We start from the raw sequence: 26,988 nt of genomic DNA on the forward strand, positions 1-26,988 counted from the left end.
GATGGGTTTCTTGCTGCCTCATGTATTACTTCGGCCATAACTCCCGTGCAGTCACTACCACAGCCGGCCTCCCACGCGCTGCTCAGGGGCGCCCCTTACTGTAAGTCCCTTCAACTACAAATTTTATAACTAGGAAGAAAAATAAACTTCCTGACAACGTGAGGGGAACATTCCCATAATAGGAATTGATGTGGACGGGCGGCTGTGCCCACATCCAACATGGCGCTCCCGGCTGGGTGCGGTCACGTGATTGGCTGCTGACGAGCTGTGCGTGGAGTGTCTCGTCTAGCTGCAGGAACACGGAACTCGCTGGTCGGGCACGCTGCTCTGTCACTGCTGAGGCGAGGCGTGGAGTCGTCAGGTGACGGTGCGTGGCGTCAGCCATCTTGTGTTGTTGGGCTTGTGGATTCGCTTCGGGTGAGAAGCTGAGAGAGAGGTATCGTCATGTTATTACCGGGCGGCTGGCGGCTCCGGGTGGTGCGGGAACGAGTGGGGGAGGGGAGATACGGAGGGCGGGCCTGTCCGTGGGGAGTCAGAGTGCAGACACATGTGCTGCCTGCAGTGCTGCTGACTGACCGGGGAACATATGTCCGGGGACAGGGGAGGGAGGCTGTGTGTATATGTGTACAATGTGTGCAGTATATATGCACAGTGTATGTGTACAGTGTATGTGTGCAGTATATATACACAGTGTATGTGTGCTGTATATATACACAGTGTATGTGTGCAGTATATATACACAGTGTATGTGTACAGTGTATGTGTGCAGTATATATACACAGTGTATGTGTGCAGTATATATACACAGTGTATGTGTACAGTGTATGTGTGCAGTATATATACACAGTGTATGTGTGCAGTATATATACACAGTGTAGGTGTACAGTGTATGTGTGCAGTATATATACACAGTGTATGTGTGCAGTATATATACACAGTGTATGTGTACAGTGTATGTGTGCAGTATATATACACAGTGTATGTGTGCAGTATATATACACAGTGTATGTGTACAGTGTATGTGTGCAGTATATATACACAGTGTATGTGTGCAGTATATATACACAGTGTAGGTGTACAGTGTATGTGTGCAGTATATATACACAGTGTATGTGTACAGTGTATGTGTGCAGTATATATACACAGTGTATGTGTGCAGTATATATACACAGTGTATGTGTGCAGTATATATACACAGTGTATGTGTGCTGTATATATACACAGTGTATGTGTGCAGTATATATACACAGTGTATGTGTGCAGTATATATACACAGTGTATGTGTGCAGTATATATACACAGTGTATGTGTACAGTGTATGTGTGCAGTATATATACACAGTGTATGTGTGCAGTATATATACACAGTGTATGTGTACAGTGTATGTGTGCAGTATATATACACAGTGTATGTGTGCAGTATATATACACAGTGTAGGTGTACAGTGTATGTGTGCAGTATATATACACAGTGTATGTGTGCAGTATATATACACAGTGTATGTGTACAGTGTATGTGTGCAGTATATATACACAGTGTATGTGTGCAGTATATATACACAGTGTATGTGTACAGTGTATGTGTGCAGTATATATACACAGTGTATGTGTGCAGTATATATACACAGTGTATGTGTACAGTGTATGTGTGCAGTATATATACACAGTGTATGTGTGCAGTATATATACACAGTGTATGTGTACAGTGTATGTGTGCAGTATATATACACAGTGTATGTGTGCAGTATATATACACAGTGTATGTGTACAGTGTATGTGTGCAGTATATATACACAGTGTATGTGTGCAGTATATATACACAGTGTATGTGTACAGTGTATGTGTGCAGTATATATACACAGTGTATGTGTGCAGTATATATACACAGTGTATGTGTACAGTGTATGTGTGCAGTATATATACACAGTGTATGTGTGCAGTATATATACACAGTGTATGTGTACAGTGTATGTGTGCAGTATATATACACAGTGTATGTGTGCAGTATATATACACAGTGTATGTGTGCAGTATATATACACAGTGTATGTGTGCAGTATATATACACAGTGTATGTGTGCAGTATATATACACAGTGTATGTGTGCAGTATATATACACAGTGTATGTGTGCAGTATATATACACAGTGTATGTGTGCAGTATATATACACAGTGTATGTGTACAGTGTATGTGTACAGTGTATGTGTGCAGTATATATACACAGTGTATGTGTGCAGTATATATACACAGTGTATGTGTACAGTGTATGTGTGCAGTATATATACACAGTGTATGTGTGCAGTATATATACACAGTGTATGTGTACAGTGTATGTGTGCAGTATATATACACAGTGTATGTGTGCAGTATATATACACAGTGTATGTGTACAGTGTATGTGTGCAGTATATATACACAGTGTATGTGTGCAGTATATATACACAGTGTATGTGTACAGTGTATGTGTGCAGTATATATACACAGTGTATGTGTGCAGTATATATACACAGTGTATGTGTACAGTGTATGTGTGCAGTATATATACACAGTGTATGTGTGCAGTATATATACACAGTGTATGTGTACAGTGTATGTGTGCAGTATATATACACAGTGTATGTGTGCAGTATATATACACAGTGTATGTGTACAGTGTATGTGTGCAGTATATATACACAGTGTATGTGTGCAGTATATATACACAGTGTATGTGTGCAGTATATATACACAGTGTATGTGTGCAGTATATATACACAGTGTATGTGTGCAGTATATATACACAGTGTATGTGTACAGTATATATACACAGTGTATGTGTACAGTGTATGTGTGCAGTATATATACACAGTGTATGTGTGCAGTATATATACACAGTGTATGTGTACAGTGTATGTGTGCAGTATATATACACAGTGTATGTGTGCAGTATATATACACAGTGTATGTGTACAGTGTATGTGTGCAGTATATATACACAGTGTATGTGTGCAGTATATATACACAGTGTATGTGTACAGTGTATGTGTGCAGTATATATACACAGTGTATGTGTGCAGTATATATACACAGTGTATGTGTGCAGTATATATACACAGTGTATGTGTGCAGTATATATACACAGTGTATGTGTACAGTGTATGTGTGCAGTATATATACACAGTGTATGTGTGCAGTATATATACACAGTGTATGTGTGCAGTATATATACACAGTGTATGTGTACAGTGTATGTGTGCAGTATATATACACAGTGTATGTGTACAGTGTATGTGTGCAGTATATATACACAGTGTATGTGTACAGTGTATGTGTGCAGTATATATACACAGTGTATGTGTACAGTGTATGTGTGCAGTGTATGTGTACAGTGTATGTGTGCAGTATATATACACAGTGTATGTGTGCAGTGTATGTGTGCAGTATATATACACAGTGTATGTGTGCAGTGTATGTGTGCAGTATATATACACAGTGTATATGTACAGTGTATGTGTTTAGTGTATGTATGTGTATATATATAATATACTGTGTACAGTGTATGTGTGCAGTATATATGTGCACAGTGTGTATATACATCATGTCTGTATATTCCACTTATTTTGCACTTGCACCTTATTAGCAGATCTTCCCCCATGTTCCTCTATATATGGGGGATTGGTTATAGGATGTGAAACTTTCCGCGACTTTGTGCTGATTTCTGAAAGTTTCTCCCGTCTGGTAAAATCTCCTTCCCACATAGGCAGAGTCTTGACCAAGTAACCCCCCCCCCCCCCACCCCCCCGGCCTGATCCGGTCTGCACTTTGTGACCCCTTTGTGACGGGAATACCGGCTGCCAGTAAAAGAGGTTTGGCAATTTTGAGGTATTTTTATTTTTCGTTCTCTTTGGGGTTTTATATAGAAATTCCCATAATGATGAATACATGGCTTAGGCTGGGGCTATATGACGGCTCTGAGCGCGAGTTCGGTGAGACCCCGCAGCACATGCAATGGGCCGCATTGTGACCTGCCAGCCACCAAAAATCCATCTTGTCCTGACGCTTTATGACTTTTTGCAGTAATTGCGTTTTGTGACATACATGACCTTTCATGGCTGGATGTGTGTGCAGTCACAGCCTAAAGGTACTCTCACACGAGTGCAATGCGAGAAAATCTCACATTGCACTCAGCCCCATGTAAGACAATGCTGCAGCTCAGATCTGCAGCCCTAATTTGACTGAGGAGAAAATGGCAGCATGCTGCGCTTGTCAGTGACAGACGTGTCACTCGCACTCATACAAATCTATGGGTACGAGTGAAATATCGGACTGCACTCAGATGACATCAGAGTGCAGTGTGATAATCGCATCAGCTGATGGAAGATATGAGGAGATTAATCCCTCCCTCTTCTCCTCAGCTATGATCTGATCGCAAGATCGGATCACAGTATGACACACGGCTCACGCAGGCAGCACAGTGGGAGCCGAGGGTCATTAGCATATCACATCCAACGCACTCACGTCTGATACCATACGCTATTGTGACTCCAGCCTTAATGTAAGCTCATTTCTTCTAGAGGAAAATTGTTACAAAAAAGTCAGCTGCCAGCTTTTGGTGCAGATTTACTGCCATGTGTCACCTAAAATGACATTACACTTACCTTCCCTACTGCTGCTGATCCCGCCGCCCTCCTCCCGTATATCCCACCTTTCCGTGTGATCTAATGATAAAATCACTGATTAATCAGCAGTAGATTATCACTACTACACTAAGTAGCCCAGTAAGTGACACACTGCTGGAATCAGGATCTCTGCCCCTACGTTATGCTGCTCTGAGTAGGTAGGAAAAACATGACATATTCCCTTAAATCCAATGGGTAACATTGTGAACAGGTATGTGACCATTCAGAGACATTCATTTGCACGCTTATTTAGGAAATGACCCTTTCTGTAGTGGGTGGGGAGATTTGTTGACATTTTAATCACTTTCTAGATAAGTGTAAAAGCCTAAATAAAAGATGATCAGCGATTCTGATGCTTCTGTATAGTCCGAGTCTCAGCGCAGATGGGGTCATGGCTAATTCTAATACAATTACGGGTATAGGCACATTCATCCTAGTGACTATTTGCAGTGTAATAGTGATTTTCAGGGCACATCTTCTGTCTTTCTCAGTTTCTTCAATCGACCTCAAGTCTTTGAATATGTGAAGTGGTTAAGAGAAGTCCCCTTGGAAGACGCTCACAATTGTGTCAAATCTGAAAATAAAATACCAATGTAAAAAATGTCCGAGACGACGTCTAAAAACACTTCAGGAAAAACATTGCTGTTTCCTGGCAGCATATTATCCTGGAAAAAAAATAATGCGGGCATGCCGCCATGTAAAAGCCAATGTGCGCATGTACCGCAGGGCTGGATCCTCACATATGACACCTACAGCCCCAGTACAGTGAGGTCTGCTCTCCTGGCTCAAGCTCCATGGCCTAAGGCTATGGTCACAGTATTTATGCTCTTCTTCTCTATGCAGATAAGTTGCGTCTTACAGCATCAGCAAAAGCTGAGATTTCAGAAATCTCACACACATTTTTTTTTTCCCTGACTGAATTTGAGCATTGCAGCATTTTTGAAATCTGCAGCAGGTCTATTCACCCTGACTTTTTGCAACACTTTTTCAGCCATAGAAAGCAGCAGGGCCGGCGTCAGCACCCGGCAAACCCGGGCAAATGCCGGGGCCCTGGAGAGCCGGGGGGGCCCACTCGGCCTCGTCAGTTCTCCTGTCCCTTGGCCGGGGCCCACTCGCCTTTACAGTTCTGCGGTCCCTGGCCGAGTTCCGGGGACCGCAGTCCTCGGCAGCAATCTGCGGCGCCGTCACTTTAAGGCGCGCAGACATCCTGGTTTGAATTTCATCTGTGGGCGGAGCTACCGCCTTCTCAGTCCCACAGATGAAGGAGGCGAGCTTCTGTCCGGCGCTGTGTGGGCCCCCTCTCCACCGTGACCTAATCGGGTAAGTGCCCTCCCCGCCTCCCCATTATGGGCCCCAGTGAGCTGCTTCTAACCCCCCAGATGTATGCCCTGGCCCCTGCCAATCCCCCCCGCCGATTCCGCGGGTGCTGTACCCACCGAGCCGCGGGTGTGGGCCCCGCCGAGCTGCGGGTGCTGCCGCGGGTGCTGTCCCCGCCAAGCGGCGGGTGCTGCCGCGGGTGCTGTACCCGCCGAGCCGCGGGTGTGGGCCCCGCCGAGCTGCGGGTGCTGCCGCGGGTGCTGTCCCCGCCAAGCGGCGGGTGCTGCCGCGGGTGCTGTACCCGCCGAGCCGCGGGTTTGGGCCCCGCCGAGCCGCGGGTGCTGTCGCCGCCGAGCCGCGGGTGCTGTCGCCGCCGAGCCGCGGGTGCTGTCGCCGCCAAGCCGCGGGTGCTGTCGCCGCCGAGCCGCGGGTGCTGTCGCCGCCGAGCCGCGGGTGTGGGCCCCGCCGAGCCGCGGGTGCTGTCGCCGCCGAGCCGCGGGTGTGGGCCCCGCCGAGCCGCGGGTGCTGTCGCCGCCGAGCCGCGGGTGTGGGCCCCACAGAGCAGCAGAGTTGTGTGCATTTGTCTGAATGTAGCAGAGTTGTGTGTGTTTGTCTGTATGTAGCAGAGTTGTATGTGTTTGTCTGTATGTAGTAGAGTTGTATGTGTTTGTCTGTATGTAGTAGAGTTGTATGTGTTTGTCTGTATGTAGTAGAGTTGTGTGTGTTTGTCTGTATGTAGCAGAGTTGTATGTGTTTGTCTGTATGTAGTAGAGTTGTATGTGTTTGTCTGTATGTAGCAGAGTTGTATGTGTTTGTCTGTATGTAGTAGAGTTGTATGTGTTTGTCTGTATGTAGTAGAGTTGTGTGTGTTTGTCTGTATGTAGCAGAGTTGTGTGTGTTTGTCTGTATGTAGCAGAGTTGTGTGTGTTTGTATGTAGCAGAGTTGTGTGTGTTTGTCTGTATGTAGCAGAGTTGTGTGTGTTTGTCTGTATGTAGCAGAGTTGTGTGTGTTTGTCTGTATGTAGCAGAGTTGTGTGTGTTTGTCTGTATGTAGCAGAGTTGTATGTGTTTGTCTGTATGTAGCAGAGTTGTGTGTGTTTGTATGTAGCAGAGTTGTGTGTGTTTGTCTGTATGTAGCAGAGTTGTGTGTGTTTGTCTGTATGTAGCAGAGTTGTGTGTGTTTGTCTGTATGTAGCAGAGTTGTGTGTGTTTGTCTGTATGTAGCAGAGTTGTGTGTGTTTGTCTGTATGTAGCAGAGTTGTGTGTGTTTGTCTGTATGTAGCAGAGTTGTGTGTGTTTGTCTGTATGTAGCAGAGTTGTGTGTGTGTTTGTCTGTATGTAGCAGAGTTGTGTGTGTGTTTGTCTGTATGTAGCAGAGTTGTGTGTGTTTGTATGTAGCAGAGTTGTGTGTGTTTGTCTGTATGTAGCAGAGTTGTGTGTGTGTTTGTATGTAGCAGAGTTGTGTGTGTGTTTGTCTGTACGTAGCAGAGTTGTGTGTGTTTGTATGTAGCAGAGTTGTGTGTGTTTGTATGTAGCAGAGTTGTGTGTGTTTGTCTGTATGTAGCAGAGTTGTGTGTGTGTGTTTGTCTGTTTGTAGCAGAGTTGTGTGTGTTTGTATGTAGCAGAGTTGTGTGTGTTTGTCTGTATGTAGCAGAGTTGTGTGTGTGTGTTTGTCTGTTTGTAGCAGAGTTGTGTGTGTTTGTCTGTATGTAGCAGAGTTGTGTGTGTTTGTCTGTATGTAGCAGAGTTGTGTGTGTTTGTCTGTATGTAGCAGACTTGTGTGTGTGTCTGTCTGTATGCAGCAGACTTGTGTTTGTGTGTGTGTGTGTGTCTGTCTGTAAGTGTATATGACTGTATAGATTTGTCTGTTTATATGTATTTTTGTGAGTTTGTCTTTAAATATGTATATGTACGTGTTCGTATCGGTGTCTGTGTGTGGATGGGGCCCACTGGGACTCTTCCGCCCGGGGCCCACAAAAACCTGGAGCCGGCCCTGGAAAGCAGTTAGTGCAAAACCTTACAAAGGGAGCAGTTTTGGCTGCAGAACGAACCACCTAAAAAATATTGCGTATAAACGTTGCCTAAGGCCTCATTCAGATGTCAGTGACTTTTCATGTATGTGAAAAAAAGGCCCTCGCGTCTTCCTCTTTTGGCCTGCGCGTCTTCCTCGTTTGGCCCGCGCGTCTTCCTCGTTTGGCCCGCGCGTCTTCCTCGTATTCCTGAGTATTTGGTGCAGAAATGTTCTACACCCAAAACTGTATTTTTTGGCAGAAAAACGCACCAAAAAAACAAGGCACATTTTTGCTGTGTTTTGGTGCATTTTTTTGCCATGCGTTTTCCGTAATTAAGTCAATGGGTGAAAAGTCTGAAAAATGCACAAAGAATTGACATGCTGCAGTTTTGTTTCCTGAACCAAATCTGCACGGAATTAGAGAAGCAACGTGAGCACAGCACTTCAGAATTCTCATTCACTTTCCTAGCATAAGGATAGACTTTCATTTTTGTGACCAAAAGTGCTTAAAATAAAAAAAAAAAACCCACAGCGTCTGCACACAGCTTAAAGCCTAATTCACATGTCCGTGCAAAACACAAACGTTTTGCATGGTCTGTGGTGAAGGTGCATATGTTATGTATGTGTTCTACGTGTGCTGTCCCTCTGCTTTACGTGTGACATCCAGATAACACACAGACAGCATGAGCTGGTATACTTACCTGTCTCCGGTGCTGCTGTTACTTCTGTCCGTGGTCAGTGCAGTGAATATGCAATGAGTATGAGCGTGCCCGGAAGTAACAGAGGGCAGAGACAGCAGCGCAGGAGAAGGGTAAGTATAAAAATTCTTTAAGTGATGTGTGTTCTCTGATACATGTCACATGGATCACATCAGTGTGTGCTCCGTGTGACATCCATACTGCCCTCAGAAATCGGACCTGTTGCCATGTGGAGCACACGGACATGCGTGTGCTCCACCCAGACGCACAGTATGTGTGAAAACGTGGACGTGTGTGGGCAAGCCCATTGATTTTAATGGGTCTACTTGTGTCCGTGTCTCCGATACATGTGAAAACCAAAGTCACACATACCGGAGACACAGGTGTGTGAAGGAGGCCTAAAGAGGTGCTCCCATCTCCAAGATCCTGTTCCCATATGTAGCAGGCGTAATAATTATAATGACAAATACCGCCACTTAAAAATGTAGTATAATTCTCCTGATATGGCCATGTCTTACCTCCTGTGCAGGGCATTGCAGCTTAGGTAGCCATGGGTACGTCCAGTCATATAGTGAGTTAGTTGCAACCATGGATACCTAAGCTGCAATGCCCTGCACATAAGGTAAGAGACATGGATATATCAAGAAAACTATACTACATTTCTAATTTGAGGTATTTGCTATTATTACACTTACTACATATTGGGATAGAATCCTGGAAATGGAAATACCCCTTTAATGGGTGGTGTTCTATCAATAAAATTTGGACAACTCCATAAGGCCCCGTAGACATCTCTGAGGCTGCAGAGGTCAGGAGATCGTGGTCAGTCCATACTGACGTGTGACACCAGATCAGCTGAACAATCGTGTCCACAGCTATCTGGCCAAAGATCCCGCCATCGCACGAGAACGGAAAGATGGCAACAAAGAGTGCTGCTTACCAGTCCATTTATTACATTGTCATTCTTTCCCAGGGTGCTTTGCCTGTACGACTTCTTACACCAGCTGGATTTTGCATCACTTGCAATTTCAGTCCCCTGCTCTGTACTGATAAGGAGCAAATAATGAAACCCTTCTGTTTACAAATGGGAGTGTCTGGATTGTTTGCCCCTCTCATGTTTCCACGCTGTAATTGGTTCAACATTGCCTTGCAGGGTAGCTACCTATAGGTGGCAGTAGAGAGGCAGTGATCTTCTGGAGGACTTCTAATTTGCTTACTTTTTGTGTTTTTAAACCAGAGACCCAGAGGGGTACTTCTCACATAGCGAGATCGTTGCTGAGTCACAGGTTTTGTGACGTACCAGTGACCTCATCAGCAATTTCGCTGTGTGTGACACTAAGCAGCGAACTGGCCCCTGCTGTGAAATCACTGATCGTTACACACAGTGCTGGTTCATTTTTTGCTCGTTGCTGTCCCGCTGTGCAGCACACATCGCTGTTTTTGACAACGAGAGAGCAACGATCTGAAAGTATAGGGAGCCGGCGTCTGGAAGCTGCGGCCGCTGGTAACCAAGGTACACATCGGGTAACTAAGCGAAGCGTTTTGCTTGGTTACCCGATATTTACCTTGGTTACTAGCGTACGCCGCTCTCAGGCTGCCAGTGCTGGCTCCCTGCACACATAGCCAGAGTACACATCGGGTAACTAAGCAAAGCGCTTTGCTTAGTAACCCGATGTGTACCCTGGCTACAAGTGCAGGGAGCCAGCGCTAAGCGGTGTGCTCTGGTAACCAGGGTAAATATGGGGTAACCAAGCAAAGCATTTTGCTTAGTTACCCGATATTTACCTTGGTTACCAAGCGCAGCATCGTTTCCACGAATCGCTGCGGGCTAGTCACTGGTCGTTTGTGAGATCTGCCTGATTGACAGCTCACCAGCGACCATGTAGCGACGCACCAGCCATTCTGACCAGGTCATATCATGGTCGGAATCGCTGGTACGTCGTTTAGTGAGACGGTACGCTTAGTGTAAGGATAATCACGGCTTCTGAAGTTGGACCTGGAGTGATGAGCTGATCACCTGTTAGACTACAATAAAAGTATTGGCTGGGAATAAAAATTGGGGCGTGATGATGAGCGTGACTGAAATCGCTGGGTTCAGATATCAAGGTGACTGCACTCACCTCCTATCATGAGATTTACGCAGCTTCCGCCCCCACTGGTATTTTGAGAATCTGCACATTTAAGGTGAACGCTGTCAGCGGAGTCCATTGTGGAATACATACACTGATGTAGCAGTAATACTGTCCTGATTACCGTATATGTGATCTGACATGATGGACTATGCATGTCCCTTCTGTGTGTGACACCTACAGATGAGAGGACTCCATTCTGACCCCATCTCTACAGACTTGTGTATCCCAGGATGGATTCAACGGTAGCTTCCAAATATTCTGAACTAAACAGTGTGCACACTGGTTATACATTGTGGCAAACGATTGGAACAGAATGGACATCTGCCCTACTAATGTGTGTATGAGACTCTGCTTGGGTCACAGTTGGACCCATCTCTCAGCTGTGAATTGGTTCATGGTTCAAGCATATGTCAATAAATGTTCATATGTGTGAGTTTATAGAAGGAAAAGTCGTACAATTGCACAGAATGGATGCATATGTAAATTATGAAAAAATTGGAAACATTTTCACATTGTTTTATTCAGGATTGCATGTGAGCAGAAATCCTCACACTCTCTGCTGGCAGCTCACTTTGTAATGCAATTGCCAACCAATGACATCGTATATGTGTTTGATTGGAGATGCTACCGGACATGGCAGCACGTTTACTCATACAGGCGGCTCGCTATAGTACAAGATGCTCATCATTAGGACGGTTTCACACGTCCGTGTTTAATCAGGTACCAGTCACACGCATGGTTATGGTCACACGAGTGACATCTGTGTTTGCATACACATGCCAGGTACCGGAGAGAAAACATGGGTCTGTGAAATAAAAAGATTTTCCATATTTACCTGCTGCTTCCCGCTCCTGACCCCTGTTGATTATATTCATCGATTATTCACCGCACTCAGGACCTGGAAGCCGGGGACAGGTGAGTATTCTGTAAGGACACTGACATCCAGGAGGTCATCTGAGTTCCCAATGAACTCTGATGACATCTTGAAGACACCCGCGCTACAGCTTCACGAGTTCATCAGAGTTCATTGGGAACTGTGATGAGTCCCCAATGCTGTTCCGGCTTCCAGGTTCTCCCTGCACACACCCAGCACACACACACACAAGTATACACTGAACACATATACACACAAAGCAGACGCACGTGGGTACACCGGGCACATACACACATAGCACACATGCATGTATACACTGAACACACACACACACACTCTGCTGTATACTCACCCAGCGATGCGGTCCTTGGCACTGAAGTCCCCAGCGGTGCTCCTGCTTCCACCTCCACAGGGCACTGAATAGTCAGTGAGTATAATGAGCGAAGGTCAGGAGCGGGAGGCAGCAGAGCCGGAGACAGCACTGCTAGATACAGGTAAATATAGAAAAATCTTTTTATTAAAAAGACCCGTGTTTTCTCCGGTTTGTATCATACTGATGTCACACGGATCACATCAGTGTGCGATCCGTGTGACACCCGTGCTGCCGGATAAAAACAGACGTGTGCGTGCGGGGTCATGAGTGGTCACACAGTCCGTGTGATTAACCGCAAATAATAACCTCGGTACATGTGACATCTGTTTTTAAAAACGTATGTCACGTACCTGAAGCACGGACGTCTGAAACCAGCCTTATATTGAATTGCTGGGGAACCAGTGGTACGAACATATCTCCAAAGTGTCTCAGGAGCCATTTTTCAACATGACTCTGCCAAACTGCATGTTTTTTGTGCTACAGTGAGCCACCTGTGTGGCCTAAACATGCTACCATGGCCTGCAGCGTTTCTGGATTTGTATCCTCTCGAGCACATCTGGACCGACAATTGCAAAGTGAGCTGGCAGCAGAGGATCGGGAGGAAATGCTGCCCAAGTGCATTCAACGCGGAGGAATATCCACTATTAATAACCTCATTGATAGCAGTTTAGGCATGGAAGTGCAGGCATTTCTGTGGAAGGTGCTCATACTCCATACTGAATAAATCAAGATGCAGTATTTTGAAAAAAATTCAATTTTTTTCATTGTTTGCACATCATTAAAATGTATATTCATCCTGTAAATTCCAAAATTCCAAGACTTTTCCTTCGTTTTGTTGCGCGCGTGTGTGTGTGTGTGTGTGTGTGTGTGTGTGTGTGTCTGATGTGTCTGAGATTGTGAAATCCACAACTAATCTGCTAATGTACATGTAGCCTTAAGAAATCAGATAATCTTCAATAGTAATGCTAAACTTCATATAGCGCTAACCTAGTCCACAGCATTTTACATATCTGAAGGAAATTGTACATAAGAAGGGCCCTTGTCACATAAGCTTACGATCTTTCAGACCCCATGTAAGGCAATGTCCTCCTCGCACATAGCAACCAGCCCGTGTTTGGCTTTTCTGATCTGTTGTTGGCAGATGAGGCACCTGCCCTGACTTGTAGTAAAGGGTGAAGAGATTTGTGCTGCTCATTAATGTAATTTCTGCAACATGTTCCCATGTTTGAGGTCTGTTCTGGCTTGTGAATGAGACCATAGCGCTTGCTCATACGTTTTACATCAAGACAACAGTTTTGGCAACTTTTAACAATATGCAAATAGCCTCTCGGGGAGAAGAGGACTTGAACTCTAGCTCCCCCTATTGGATGTAGCAATCCTAAAAGCTTAGGCTAAGTTCACATTTCCGTTGTTTTGCATCAGTCACATGCGTCGCTTGACGCATGTGACTGATGCGCTGTACAATGGATGACAAAGAACAGAATTCTTTGTCGGACTCCGTTGTGTGCGGGAGGTGTAGCGCAAGGGGGCGGAGTTCGGGGTGGGCGGAGCCGTGGCACTGAGGATGTCAGTGCCGCGGGGACTGCAGGGCTCGGGACAGGTGAGTGTGTATGTGTACATGCTGAGTGCGGGAGGGGGCGGGGCCGAGTGGGGAAGTGTCGGGCTCCCTGCACAGCCAGGGTAAATATCGGGTATAAGCAAAGCACTTTTTGTTTGGTTACCCGATATTTATCTTGGTTACCAGCGTACACCACTTAGCGCTGGCTCCCTGCACATGTAACCACTGTAAATATCGGGTAACTAACCAAAGTGCATTGCTTAGTAACCCGATGAGTATCCTGGTTACGGGTGCAGGGAGCCAGAGAGCGCATGCGCAGCAAAATCCTATGGATCGCGCTGCACAAAAAAACGTTACATGCTGCGTTCCTCCCGCCCGGCGGTCAGTCGTTCCACGGCAGTCGGGCAGAGGGTGCAATGCAGCATCATCAGTTACAATCCGCCGCTCATACAAGTCTATGGGAACAACGGAATCCGCCAAACGGATTCCGTTGTTTACCAGAGCAGCGGATTGTGACATACAATTTAACGGAAGTGTGAACCTAGCCTTATATTGACTCTCTAACGAGCCTTGCCATATTATTTAGGATATATAAGTCAAATTGGAATTGTGTTTCAAGGTGTTTACTCTCATCAGTGCAAAGCTTTAGGTAAGCAGTTCCTTTATATAGCCTAGGTCACACATAGCAACGAAGCAGCGATCACGACGATCTGACCTGGTCAGGATCGCTGGTGCGGCGTTACATGGTCGCTGGTGAGCTGTCACACAGGCAGATCTCACCAGTGACCAGCTCCCTGCCAGCAGCGACGCGTGGAAGCGATGCTGCACTTGGTAATTAAGGTAAATAATCGTTAACCAAGCAAAGTGCTTCGCTTGGTTACCCGATATTTACCTTGGTTACCAGTGCACACCGCTTAGCGCTGGCTCCCTGCACTCCTAGCCAGAGTACACATCGGGTTAATAAGCAAACCGCTTTGCTTATAGTTACCTGATGTGTACCTTCTCTATGTGTGCAGGGAGCCAGCGCTAAGTGGTGTGCGCTGGTAACCAAGGTAAATATCGGGTAACCAAGCCTTTGCTTGGTTACCCGACATTTACCTTGGTTACCAGCGTCCGCAGATGCCGGTTCTCTGCTGCCTGCACATTTAGTTGTTGCTCTGTCGCTGTCACACACAGCGATGTGCGCTTCACAGCGGGAGAGCAATGACCAAAAAATGGTCCAGGACATTCATCAACAACTGGCGACCTCACAGCAGGGGCCAGGTCGTTGCTGGATGTCACACACAGCGACATCGCTAGCAAGGTCGCTGCTACGTCACAGAAAATGGTGACTTAGCAGCGACGTCGTTATCGCTGGCGGCGTGTGTGACATGACCCTAAGACAAACGTGAAAAAAGTTTGATTTGATTGGTAATCTGGCTATGTACATTGGGCTACTGGTGGCTGACTTTGTGTCTGGCTAATGACCGTTCCTGTCGACTCTCCCCCACTTAACCCATTCATGTTCAGTTCAAACTGAATGTTTTCTACTTGGGAAAAGGGGACATCTTTGCGTTTTTGTGCGTTTTTGGCTGCTAAAAACGTAAAAAAAGCGACAAAACGCATGTGTTTTTACCGCGATTTGGTGCGTTTTTGGCTGCGTTTTGCTGCGTTTTTGATCTCTGCGTTTTTCCAATGCATTGCATGGGGGGAAAACGCAGAAAAACGCAGGAAAGAATTTACGTACATTTTTTTTTTTTAAGCTCAAAAACGCAGCTTAAAAAAAAAGTTGTGTGCGAACAGCAAAAATGAAAACTCATAGACTTTGCTGGGGAAGCAAAGTCATGCAGTTTTGAGGCCAAAAACGCACCCGTAAAACGTGCAAAAACGCCTCGAAAAACGCACTGTGCGCACATAGCCTTTTTGCTTTGCCCTATCTGGGACCAACATGTGACTTGTCAGCTTTCTTGGATGGTTCATCTAGCAGATAAGTCACTGTCTGACTGTTCTTTCCTCCGTCCCCCATTACCCAACTGAGTTCGTGTTTTTGAGGATGTTGTGGAGCTCCATGATAAACTGCTTTCCCAAGAATGTTGGTTTACCCAAAATAAAACTGTTGGCTTGGATAATAGGCTGGTGTATTCCACCTTCCACATTTTTTTGTTTTATGGAGCAGTTTTAAAGGGAATCTGTCACCAGGTTTTTGCCACCTAATTTGAGAGCAGCATAACATAGGGGCAGAGATCCTGATTCCAGCAGTGTCACTTACTGGGCTGCTTAGTATAGTGTTATGTAGTTTTTATAAGTTTAATCAGCAGTCGATTATCATTAGAGGACTACTTGGCGTGCTGCCAGGTAGTCCAGCATATTCATGAGCTCTGTATAACTGCTAGATCTGCAGCAGAGAAAACATTGATTTTATCAAAATGACAGCAAACAGCTCAGTAAGTGACACATCGCTGGAATCAGGGTCTCTGTCTCTACATTATGCTGTTTTCAGACGGGGTAGTTAAAATCTGGTTTCACTTTAAGAGTTGGTTTGGCGTTGCCAGGTGCTGTATTGTGGTCTGTAGCTATAGGCTATGTTCCCACAGGAGCTCGCACCTGTGGATATATCCGCAGGTATGTTCGCAGGTTTCCCGCAGCAGCTCCCTGGAATCCGCAGCTATCCATTGCTGCGAAATATCTGCGGAAAACCTGTGGACATTCGTGCAACTTACCTGCGGAAGTCCCAACCTCTATCTCCATAGTGGAGGGCCGGGATTTCCGCAGGAAAAATTGACATGCAGTTATGTGCGGCTGCGGAACATCCACAGCATATTCCACAGCCGCACATACTGCAGCATGGACACAGACAGTACTGCTTAAGGCTATGTGCGAACGTGTGCGCTCTGCAACGCACCTAAAAGGTCCGCTTCAGAGCGCAGCTGAACAGCTGCGTTCTGAAGCGCATGGTGCCGGCAGAGAACGTGCGCTCTGCATGCTGCCTCTCCCTATAGACAGCATGCAAAGTGCACGAAAGAAGTGACATGTCACTTCTTAGAACGCGCGCTTCGGGCAGCAGCCGAATCGCTGCGTTCTAATAGGCCACGTGCGCACGGCTCCTGCACAATCTCCATAGATTGTGCAGGGGACGCAGGACGCATGCAGTTACGCTGCGGTGCAGAACGCAGCATAACTGCATGCAAGACGCACACGTGCGCACATCCCCTTAACCTGCGGATTTATCTAGAAAATCCAGATAAATCTGTAGATTTTCCGCGGGCACATAGCCTAAAGCTTACGTTGCAGAATACCTTGGGTTTCTCTTTGTCCTCTTGCGGCAGATCTCACTGGTTGGGTTCACAACTGTCCAAAATTTGCAGTTTTCTGTCTCTTCATAAGACAAGAAAGCCAAAAATGACTGTGCTGTATTTGTCCTATAATGGACATTATTGCCACCTAAATAATTTGGATGGTTGGGGATCCATCACCTGTGTGATGCGTTATTTTTTTTTTTTTTTCTAAATATCAAGGAATCTACGATGAAGGCTCCAGAAAGAAAACCCTTAGTCTGAATTTAGATGTCCGTGAAACGCAATCCATTTATAGACCTTGATGTTCATACTGTATCCGGGTGTCCAAACCCAAACTCAGCAGCATAAGATACTGTGGAGTTCAGGTCAGGAGACCGGCTGTCAGTCCGTACATCATGGATGGTCTGCACACATCGGGCTCTCCGGATGTCTAATTTATGTAACTGTGAGGCTTTGAATCTCACTACTCCAGGGCGGTATTATTTTTATAGTCGCTACTATTCTTAGCCCTCCATTCAGATTCCTTACTCTGTAGTCCCACAACTAAACATATGGGACGTCTGTCACTCCAGGCACCAGGACCATGTGATGTATGAATGAGATCCTTGTTACCATGTAAGTAATATGATGGCTGGCTATACACATTCGTTAGCTGATAGTTTGGTCAAGCTCCATTAGGAAAGAAAGTAATGTATGTATGAGTTCTTGGTAGGAAAAGGGAAGAAAACCTCTACCTGACAGCTGGCGGCTGATTATCATCCCTATTGGACAACCCAACTCTTATCTCCAGCCAACATCTGACATTGGGGAGAGTCAGGAGGCCGCCATACAGTGACCTTCACCCAACATCTGACATGGGGAGAGTCAGGAGGCTGCCATACAGTGACCTTCACCCAACATCTGACATGGGGAGAGTCAGGAGGCCGCCATACAGTAATCTCCAGCCAATATCTGACATTGGGGAGTGTCAGGAGGCCGCCATACAGTGATCTCCAGCCAACATCTGACATTGGGGAGAGTCAGGAGGCCGCCATACAGTGATCTCCAGCCAACATCTGACATTGGGGAGAGTCAGGAGGCCGCCATACAGTAATCTCCACCCAACATCTGACATCTTCCCCATATCTCTGCTAAAAGAATTCAGTATGAAGTGGAGGCCATCCTTTTATGAGTCTACCAATTAGGTCATCATCCGGCTCCCTGTTAAGCTGGGGTCACACTAAACGACAGCGACAACGACGTCGCTGTTATGTCACCATTTTCTGTGACGTAGCAGCGACCTTGTAAGTCACTGTTATGATCGCTGCTTAGCTGTCAAACACAGCAGCCGAAGCAGCGATCATAACGACACGCGTCGCTGTGCTGCAACATGTGCAGAGAGCAGGGAGCCGCGCACACTGCTTAGCGCTGGCTCCTTGCTCTCCTAGCTACAGTACACATCGGGTTAATTACCCGATGTGTACTGCAGCTACATGTGCAGAGAGCCGCGCACACTGCTTAGCGCTGGCTCCTTGCTCTCCTAGCTACAGTACACATCGGGTTAATTACCCAATGTGTACTGCAGCTACATGTGCAGAGAGCAGGAGGCGGCACTGGCAGCGTGAGAGCGGCGGAGGCTGGTAACGAAGGTAAATATCGGGTAACCACCTTGGTTACCCGATGTTTACCTTGGTTACAGCTTACCGCAGCTGCCAGATGCCGGCTCCTGCTCCCTGCTCGCTTCATTTCGTCGCTCTCTCGCTGTCACACACAGCGATCTGTGCATCACAGCGGGAGAGCGACGACCAAAAAATGAAGCTGGACATTCAGTAACGAGCGGCGACCTCACAGCAGGGGCCTGCTCGCTGCTGGATGTCACATACAGCGACAGCGACGGGACGTCGCTGCAACGTCACAGAAAATGGTGACGTAGCAGCGACGTCGTTGTCGCTGTGTGTGACACCACCTTTAGGCTGTAAAGCGCCATGGAATAAATGGCGCTATAATAATAAATAATAATAATTAGGTTGTTATACCAGAAAATTAGTAATCAATCATATTAATGATTTTATAAGGATTTTTAATTATTTTTTCATAAAGTGTTTCTCTTTTCATGCTTTCCTGCTACTACTACGTATTAAATTAGCTGGGCCTTTTCCATCTGACATATTTTACTGGACATATTAGGTTACCCAGCTAAGATTTACATATGGAAAGTCTGTACGCAGTATGTGGCCATTACTTTAACCTCTTAGGGTGCATTTCCACAATCAGGATTAGCAGCGTTTTGGATGCAGCGTATTACCACTGTGTCCAAAACGCTGTTGTACAGTACAAGTCCAGTGGATGGGATTATTAGAAATCTCCTGCCCACAGTGCTTTTTTTTTTTTTTCTCCGCATCATAAACTGACGTGGTGTGGCTTTCCGAGCAGCGCATACAATTTATGCGGAGACGTGAGTTTTCTCATCGGGAGAACACAGCGAAAATCTGCTGCTCCTAGAATCCTGTATACACTAGCATAGATAAAGAGATCTTTACAAAAAAGTATTTCTAAAGATCTTGTATCGTATGCTATAGAACAAGGGCGTTGGTTTCCCTGGCTAGTCGACTCCATTACCATGTTAGTATACCCCTGTGGGCATGCTATCATGCTAATGGAGCCGACTAGCCAGGGAAAGGCCCAAACAGGGGACTAGTCCCCTCACTCATTAGCATATGGTAAAAGATGCTTAAGGTACCGTCACACTAAGCAACTTACCAGCGATCCCAACAACGATCGGGATCGCTGGTAAGTTGCTAGGAGGTTGCTGGTGAGATGTCACACTGCGACGCTCCAGCGATCCCACCAGCAACCTGACCTGGCAGGGATCGCTGGAGCGTGGCTACACGAGTTGCTGGTGAGCTCACCAGCAACCAGTGACCAGCCCCCAGCGCCTTGCTCTCCTAGCTACAGCACACATCGGGTTAATTACCTGATGTGTGCTGCAGCTAAATGTGCACAGAGCAGGGAGCAGCGCACACTGAGCGCTGGCTCCCTGCTCTCCTACTTACAGCACACATCAGGTTAATTAACCCGATGTGTCCTGCAGCTAGCTACATGTGCACAGAGCAGGAGCCGGCAGCACAGGCAGTGAGAGCGGGGGAGGCTGGTATTAAAGGTAAATATCGGGTAACCAAGGACAGGGCTTCTTGGTTACCCGATGTTTACATTGGTTACCAGCCTCTGCAGAAGCCGGCTCCTGCTGCCTGCACATTTAGTTGTTGCTGTTTCGCTGTCACACACAGCGATCTGTGCTTCACAGCAGGACAGCAACAACTAAAAAATGGCCCAGGACATTCAGCAACAACCAACGACCTCACAGCAGGGGCCAGGTTGTTGCTGGATGTCACACACAGCAACATCGCTAGCAACGTCACAAAAGTTGTTCGTTAGCAGCGATGTTGCTAGCGATGTTGCTTAGTGTGACGGGGCCTTTAGAAATACTTTTTCTAATGATCCCTTTATCTATGCTAGTGTATACAGGGACGGTTAGGCAGGGATTAGAAATATGCACCCAGACCTGCTCGTGGGTCTGGGTGCATATTGCACCTGACAGGTTCACCTTAAGGATCAATGTTTTTTTTCTTTTTCTGCTTTTTTTTTTTTTTTTTAACAATTACGGAACATAATGACTGATATACGGTAATCAACTTTTTGTTAGTCTATGTACCCACATTGCTTTTTTTTTTTTGTGCTGCTTTTCTGCACACAGAAAGCATGTTTTATCAGGAAAAAAGCAGCTGAAAAGCGCACATATTTTATGGTGTTTTTGCACTTGTGTGTTTTCCTGCTTTATTTTTTGTTTAACCCCCTGAATGCTGACATTATGATACTCGAGCCCCATGCCCAATCAGCGCTGGCTTCCTTCTCCCCATCTTCATACAGTTAAGGCTGCTTTCACACTACGTTTTTTTAACATGCGTCATGAACGTTTTTTTGCTGCAAAAGCGGATCCTGCTTTTGCAGCAAAAAACGCATGCAAACGCATGTGTTATTTTGCAGGATCCTGTCACTTTAAGTTTGTGGGCGGGCATTGGAGTCATGTGATCGGGAGCGAGGGGAATTGAACGTGACAGACTGGGGGCCGGCATCTAACAGCTGTGGAGGCTCGTAACCAAGGTAAGCATCGGGTAACTTGCTTGGATACGCGATATTTACATTGGTTACGAGCGTCTGCAGCTGCTGGGAGCCGGCTCCCTGCACACGTTACCAACGTAAACATCGCGTAACTAAGACCGCGGTTCCCCGATGTTTACCTTAGTTACGAGCGTCCTCCGCTCTCAGGCAGGGGAGAGTGGAGAGAGGGGGGGGAGGCAGGTAGGTGGAGAGAGAGAGAGGGAGGGAGGAGGAGTAAGGGAAGGAGAGGGGGAGGGAGAGGGGGAGAGAGGGAGGGAGGTGGAGAGAGAGGGACTGATCACCCGAGGCTGGTTTCTGGGCATGCTCAGTAGAGCAAGCAGGATCCTGTCTATCAGCATGCCAGCGTTCACATGCGTTTGCATGCTGTTTAGTCAGGATCCAGCAATTTGCAGTATTTGGACGCAGCTCAAAAACGCTACAAGTAGCGTTTTTGAAATAAGTTAAAAAACTGCAGGTCGCTGGATCCTCACTATAACGCACGCAAACGCAGGTGAACGCGAGTCCATTGCAAATGCATTGAAATGAAAATGCATTTGCACTGGATCCGTTTTTGCGTTAAAAAAACGTTAATGACGGATGTTAAAAAAACATAGTGTGAAAGCAGCCTAAGTAAGTAACAAGAGGTGACCTCTGCGGCTGCCACTCCCTTCCTCCCGTATAAAGGCTGGGAGAAGGACGCCGCTGCTGATTGGTTGCAGGGCTCGCGTGTCACATTGTAATGTGGGCCCCGGGAACACGAGTTCTGATTTCTCTGGAACCGCAGCCGCACCAGGATGAGTATAGGCTTTAATTTTATGGGGCGAACAAACCCCTTTAAGGCCATTATGAGGTAATAAAATAGTTCTCAGAATCACTGCACCAATCCCTATTTGATTGAATAGAGAAATGCTGCTGATTTGAACACAATTCCATGTATGGCTGCATTTCCCTGTAGGGGGAATCCAAAGGCATTAAGTGTCACAACTACTATCAGATGTACAAAAACTGGTCAGAGTTGGGGAACCTCTTTAAGGCTATGTGCGCACGTGTGCGTAATTTATGCAGTTACGCTGCGCTTTGTAGCGCAGCGTAACTGCATGCGTCCTGTGTCCCCTGCACAGTCTATGGAGATTGTGCAGGGGACGTGTGCACGTGGCGTCTTAGAGCGCAGCGCTTCGGCTGCTGCCTGAAGCGCTGCGTTCAAGAAGTGACATTTCACTTCTTCCGTGCGCTTTGCCGGCAGCTCCTGCTCTGTCTATGGCAGGAGCTGCAGTCAGAGCGCATGGAATCAGCTTTTTTTTTTTTTTCTACGGACATTTTCTGCAGCGATTTGAAGCGCACATGTGCTCTTCAGATCGCTGCAGAAAATTCTGCAGTGACTGTACGGAACGTGCGCACATAGCCTTAAGGTAATCTGTCCCTATTACTAGTATTGTCTTTGGAAGAAATAAGTCATGTCCTTTATATTGACCACACATGTATTTATACATATAAATGAGATCTCCTCTGAGTCGTCTTTTTTCTAAGGCAAACAAATCTAACTTTTCCAACCTGTCGTTATATGGGAGGCCTTCCATTCCTTGTAGTAGTCTAGTTGCCCGCCTTTGAACCGACTAACTTCTGAATGTCCTTTATAAAATGTGGAGCCCAAAACTGGATCCCATATTCCAGATGTGGCCTTACAAGTGATTTATAGAGGGATAACAATACGTTGGGATCACGGGGATTAATCTCTCTTTATACACCCTAAAATTAATCTTGTTTGCTTTTGCAGCTGCTGCTTGACATTGAGTGCTGCTGCTCAGCTTATTTGTAACCAGAATATCAAAGTCCTTCTGTCTGTTCTTTAGATCTGAGTTTACTTCCATTTAATGTATACGCAGTTATAGGATTACTCCATGCTAGGTGAACTACTCTACATTTATCAACATTAAATCCCATTTGACAAGTGTCTGACATCTAACAACTTATCCAGATCATTTTGTAATATTGCATGGTCAAGGTCAGATTTTAATATCCCACATAGTTTGGTGTCATCAGCAAAGACTGACACTTTACTCCCATCCCATCCAAAAGGTCATTAATAAAAAGATTAAAAAGAATCTGACCTAGCACAGGTCCCTGCGTCACCCCACTGCTTACTATAGCCCAATTAGAGAACGTTCCATTTATGACTACTTTTAGTCAATTCCTTACCCATCTGCTTATAGTTTCCCCTAGTCCCTGTTTCTGGAACTTCATGATAAAACTGTTATGTGGCACAGTATCAAATCTTGCACTCTAAATAAATCACATCAGCTGCATTACAAACATCCAGATTTCCACTTACCTTCTCCTTGAAACCCAACATTTTGGTTAGTCACAACTTCTCTTTCTTGAATCCATGTTGGTTGTTAGTTATTATATTCTCTGAAGCATATTTTTGCAGGTCATCTCATAATGCCCTTAAAAACTTTGCATAATTGATGTCAGACTTACCGGATGATAGTTACCTGGATCCACCTTCTTACCTTTCTTAAAAATTGGTACCACGTCAGCCATCTTCTAACCTGTGGCACCAAACCTGTTACAGGAGAGTCCAAGAAGATGTGATTCAGCAGTCTGGCAATTACTGAGCTAAATTCCGTCAATATCCGTGGATGAATGCCATCTTGCCCAGGGGATTTGTCAATGTTTAGTTTGCTCAGTCGCAGGTGTACGGTACTTCCTGTGTTAAATTAGTTAAATCAAGTTATGAGCTTTGATTTTTACATTGTTGAATGATCACTGGAACAGTGAGTTCATTGGTGAACACTGATGAAAAGTGCCTGTTTAATATTTCAGCCTTTTATTTGTCCTCTAAGTGTCCTGTTATCTTTTAAGGGACCAGCACCATCCATTTTTTTTTTGCACTGATGTATTTATTACATTTTTTTGGGATGTATTTGATGATGTTGGGGTTTGTGGGTTTTTTTTTTGTAGCTAACTTTGCTAGCTTGAATAATTTTTTTTTTTTTTTTACATTTCCTATTGTGATCTTTAAACTCCTGAAATGCTATTTCTGTATTCTTGCCCTTTTGTTTTTAACTTCCTTTAATAAATTGTTACTTTGCTTTTTTTACTTTATTGCATGCAGTTGCATGTGTTGGCTGGATATTCAGCCTGTACTTTAGTAAATGGAAAAAAATAGTTATACACATTGCAGTGTGTTTTTTCTTAATCCAGAATCTGTTTTGCTGCTTGTGTGAATCTAATGTTAAAGGGGTTATCTGGGACTTTTTTTTCTCTCTATGGGGCAAAGCACTTATCAATTGGGAATTACTAATTACGTGCCTGTTCTGCCTTGCATTGGTATTTCTCTGCTCATGGTGGTCATTGATCGCTCCTGGGGGCGATTCTTCTTCCTATGGTGTCACGTTGACAGAGCAGTTCCTTTTCTTCCTCTCTGCTTTGTCGACTGGGTGTCACTGCCCATTTCATGTTGATTGACAGCTGGCTCTTTGCTGTGTTGGGCTGAGATTGCAGTTAACCAGCATGACGTCAGTAGTGATTACCCCTTTTGACAGAGCTTAGCCCGTGGGGGAAAAAAAAAAGTTATGGATAACCCTTTTAAAGAGGTGGATCACCTGTTTTCATTACTTCCTGCTTGCGGTGTTCTGCAGCGAAGGAGAGGGTACGCGAGATGCTGGACTGTGACGAGCGGTGAAACTCCGACCACAGCCCAGTCACTCAATAAGACTGGGGCCGCCTCAGTTGACGGGACATCACCGGACATCGGAGGTCTCGGAGTTCGAGGCTCACGCGGACAGCAATAGGGCCGCTCACAGGCAGTATTGGCAACACAAGGTATTTAAGAGAAACCTTGTTTCTCAACATAATATCGATGTGGCCAATAATGAAAACGGGTGAACCACCCCTTTACCTGTAAAGGGTGCTTTACACGCTGCGACATCGCTAGCGATCTCGTTAGCAATGTGACACGCCAGATCGCAGATGCGATCTGCCGAGATCGCACATGTGACCGGCGCTATAAAACGACCTATGTGCGATCTCGGCAGATCGCATCTGCGATCTGGCATGTCACATCGCTAACGAGATCGCTAGCGATGTCGCAGCAAGTAAAGCACCCTTAGGCTCTGTGCGCACTAGTGCGTTTTACCCGTGGATTTGCCGCGGAAATTTCTTGAGAAATGTCTGCAATCTTTGTGCAGACATTTCCCAGCAAATTCTATGAGAAAAAAAATAGCTGAGCGCACTGTGCGGATTTTTCTCAAGAAATTTCCTTGAAGAATTTCTTGAGAAAATTTCTTCAGAAAAAGAGCATGTCAATTCTTTTCCGCAGGTACCCTGCGGATTTCGGCAGTACAGCCTGCAAAATCCGCAGGGAACCACTCGCGGGAAAATCGCGGCTATTCCGCGGCAAATCCGCATGCGGATTTGGTGCGGATTTTTTCCGGAGGTCCGGAAATCTTTCACTCCCAGAAGTTTCTCAAGAAATTTTCTTGAGAAACTTCACATTTCTAGTGCGCACAGAGCCTTATGCCCATGATTAAAAAAGCAATAAAAGGTTCACGCATCTACCCATGATGCCTCTGGCTACTAATGAAAACTTTCAGGGCAATTCATGGGTGCATCAGAGAGAAGCACTATAAAGTGATCCTGTCATCAGATTCATGCTGCCCGAACCATAGGAATCACTGTCATTTATGTTTTGGGCTGTGGAATTCAGTCCAATATCAAATCGCAATGCACGGACTGGCCATGGCTCCCCTGACCATAGCGTAACCGTTGTATATCTTTCTATGAAGCGGTCACGCTCGGGTCAGGAAACGTGCAGCCAGTCTGTGCATTGCGATCTAACATCGGACTAGATTGCACTGATGTGTGAAACAGCCTAAACTCTGAAAACTTTGATTTGTATCTGAGAGAATATACTTTGAAAAGCTGAGGGCCAGGGACCCCCAGAGTTGCCGACTTTTCCCCGCCCTGACTTTTTCTCGGTATACACACATAGGGAGAAACCTGACAGTCAACTGCAACATGGTGAAGCTGTGGACTAGTCATTTGAGATCTAGTCCAAGGCCGGCTTTTCAAAGTAGTGTTTCTCAGAAATTTGCGCTGTTTAAGAGTAAGGATGGAGCCACATTAGCGTATGGGATCCGATGCGAGAGCAACGGATGTGATATGCTAATGACCCCGGGCTCAGGATCTGCTGCGAGCGTGAGCTGAGTGTCATGTGACTTTTACACGATCTTGCGATTGGGTCACAGTTGTGGAGTGGGCAGGTGCTGCGGAGGAGAGGGAGGGGTTAATCCCCCCCCCCCCATCTCCTCCATTGTCAGCCTGTGCGGATACCGCACTGCACTGGGATAACATCTGAGTGCAGTCTGATACATCTCTCGCACTCATTCACTTGAATGGGTGCGTGTGACATGGCTCTTGCGGACAGTCCCAACATACTGCATTTTATTCCTCAGTCCGATTAGATCTGATGATAGAGACACAGATCTGAGCTGCAGCATTGTCTTACATGGGGCCGAGTGCAATGCGAGATTTTCTCACTGCACTCGTGCGAGTCATACGCAAGTGTGACTCTGCCCTGAGACGTACTGTGCAATCTAGCTCTGATTCATGCTGCCCGTGATTCACACAATATTATTCTGTTGACAGGTTGCTTTTTAAGTCTTTTGTATTACTGTTATAGAGCATTAGGCTATGTTTAATTTTGGTAAATTACATGTCAATCATTTTCATTTTGCAGATTTTCATTCTCTTGTATAAACAAAGGTAACAGAAAGCATTATGACAGCCGAGACTCAGACCCTGAATTTTGGCCCTGAGTGGTGAGTACCGTTTTACTAGATAATGTGTTTAACATTATGTTAAAAGATTATTCTTGAGTTATAAAGTTGCTTTAATTAAACTGCATGGTTTAAACTGCATGAAATTAAGCAAGTTTGCAGGTGACTTGCTTT

The 26,988-nt window shown here is 45.8% G+C and overlaps 1 protein-coding gene across 3 annotated transcripts in view; it reads left to right on the plus strand.

The window, feature by feature from the left end:
• The first annotated feature begins 329 nt into the window (after positions 1 to 329).
• The window catches only part of GIGYF2 (GRB10 interacting GYF protein 2), a 308,508-nt gene continuing 281,849 nt past the window's right edge, over positions 330 to 26,988 (plus strand). For 2 of the 3 annotated variants that reach the window (XM_075340885.1, XM_075340887.1), the window contains exons 1-2: positions 330 to 436; positions 26,775 to 26,856. In XM_075340885.1, the coding sequence (XP_075197000.1) occupies positions 26,816 to 26,856 (41 nt within the window). In that variant the 5' untranslated portion in view covers positions 330 to 436; positions 26,775 to 26,815. The remainder of the gene's footprint in view (positions 437 to 26,774; positions 26,857 to 26,988) is intronic. The other variant, XM_075340886.1, reaches the window with a different exon arrangement.

This window comes from Anomaloglossus baeobatrachus, chromosome 3, assembly GCF_048569485.1.
Source record: "Anomaloglossus baeobatrachus isolate aAnoBae1 chromosome 3, aAnoBae1.hap1, whole genome shotgun sequence".
In the NCBI taxonomy this organism is placed as follows: domain Eukaryota; kingdom Metazoa; phylum Chordata; class Amphibia; order Anura; family Aromobatidae; genus Anomaloglossus; species Anomaloglossus baeobatrachus.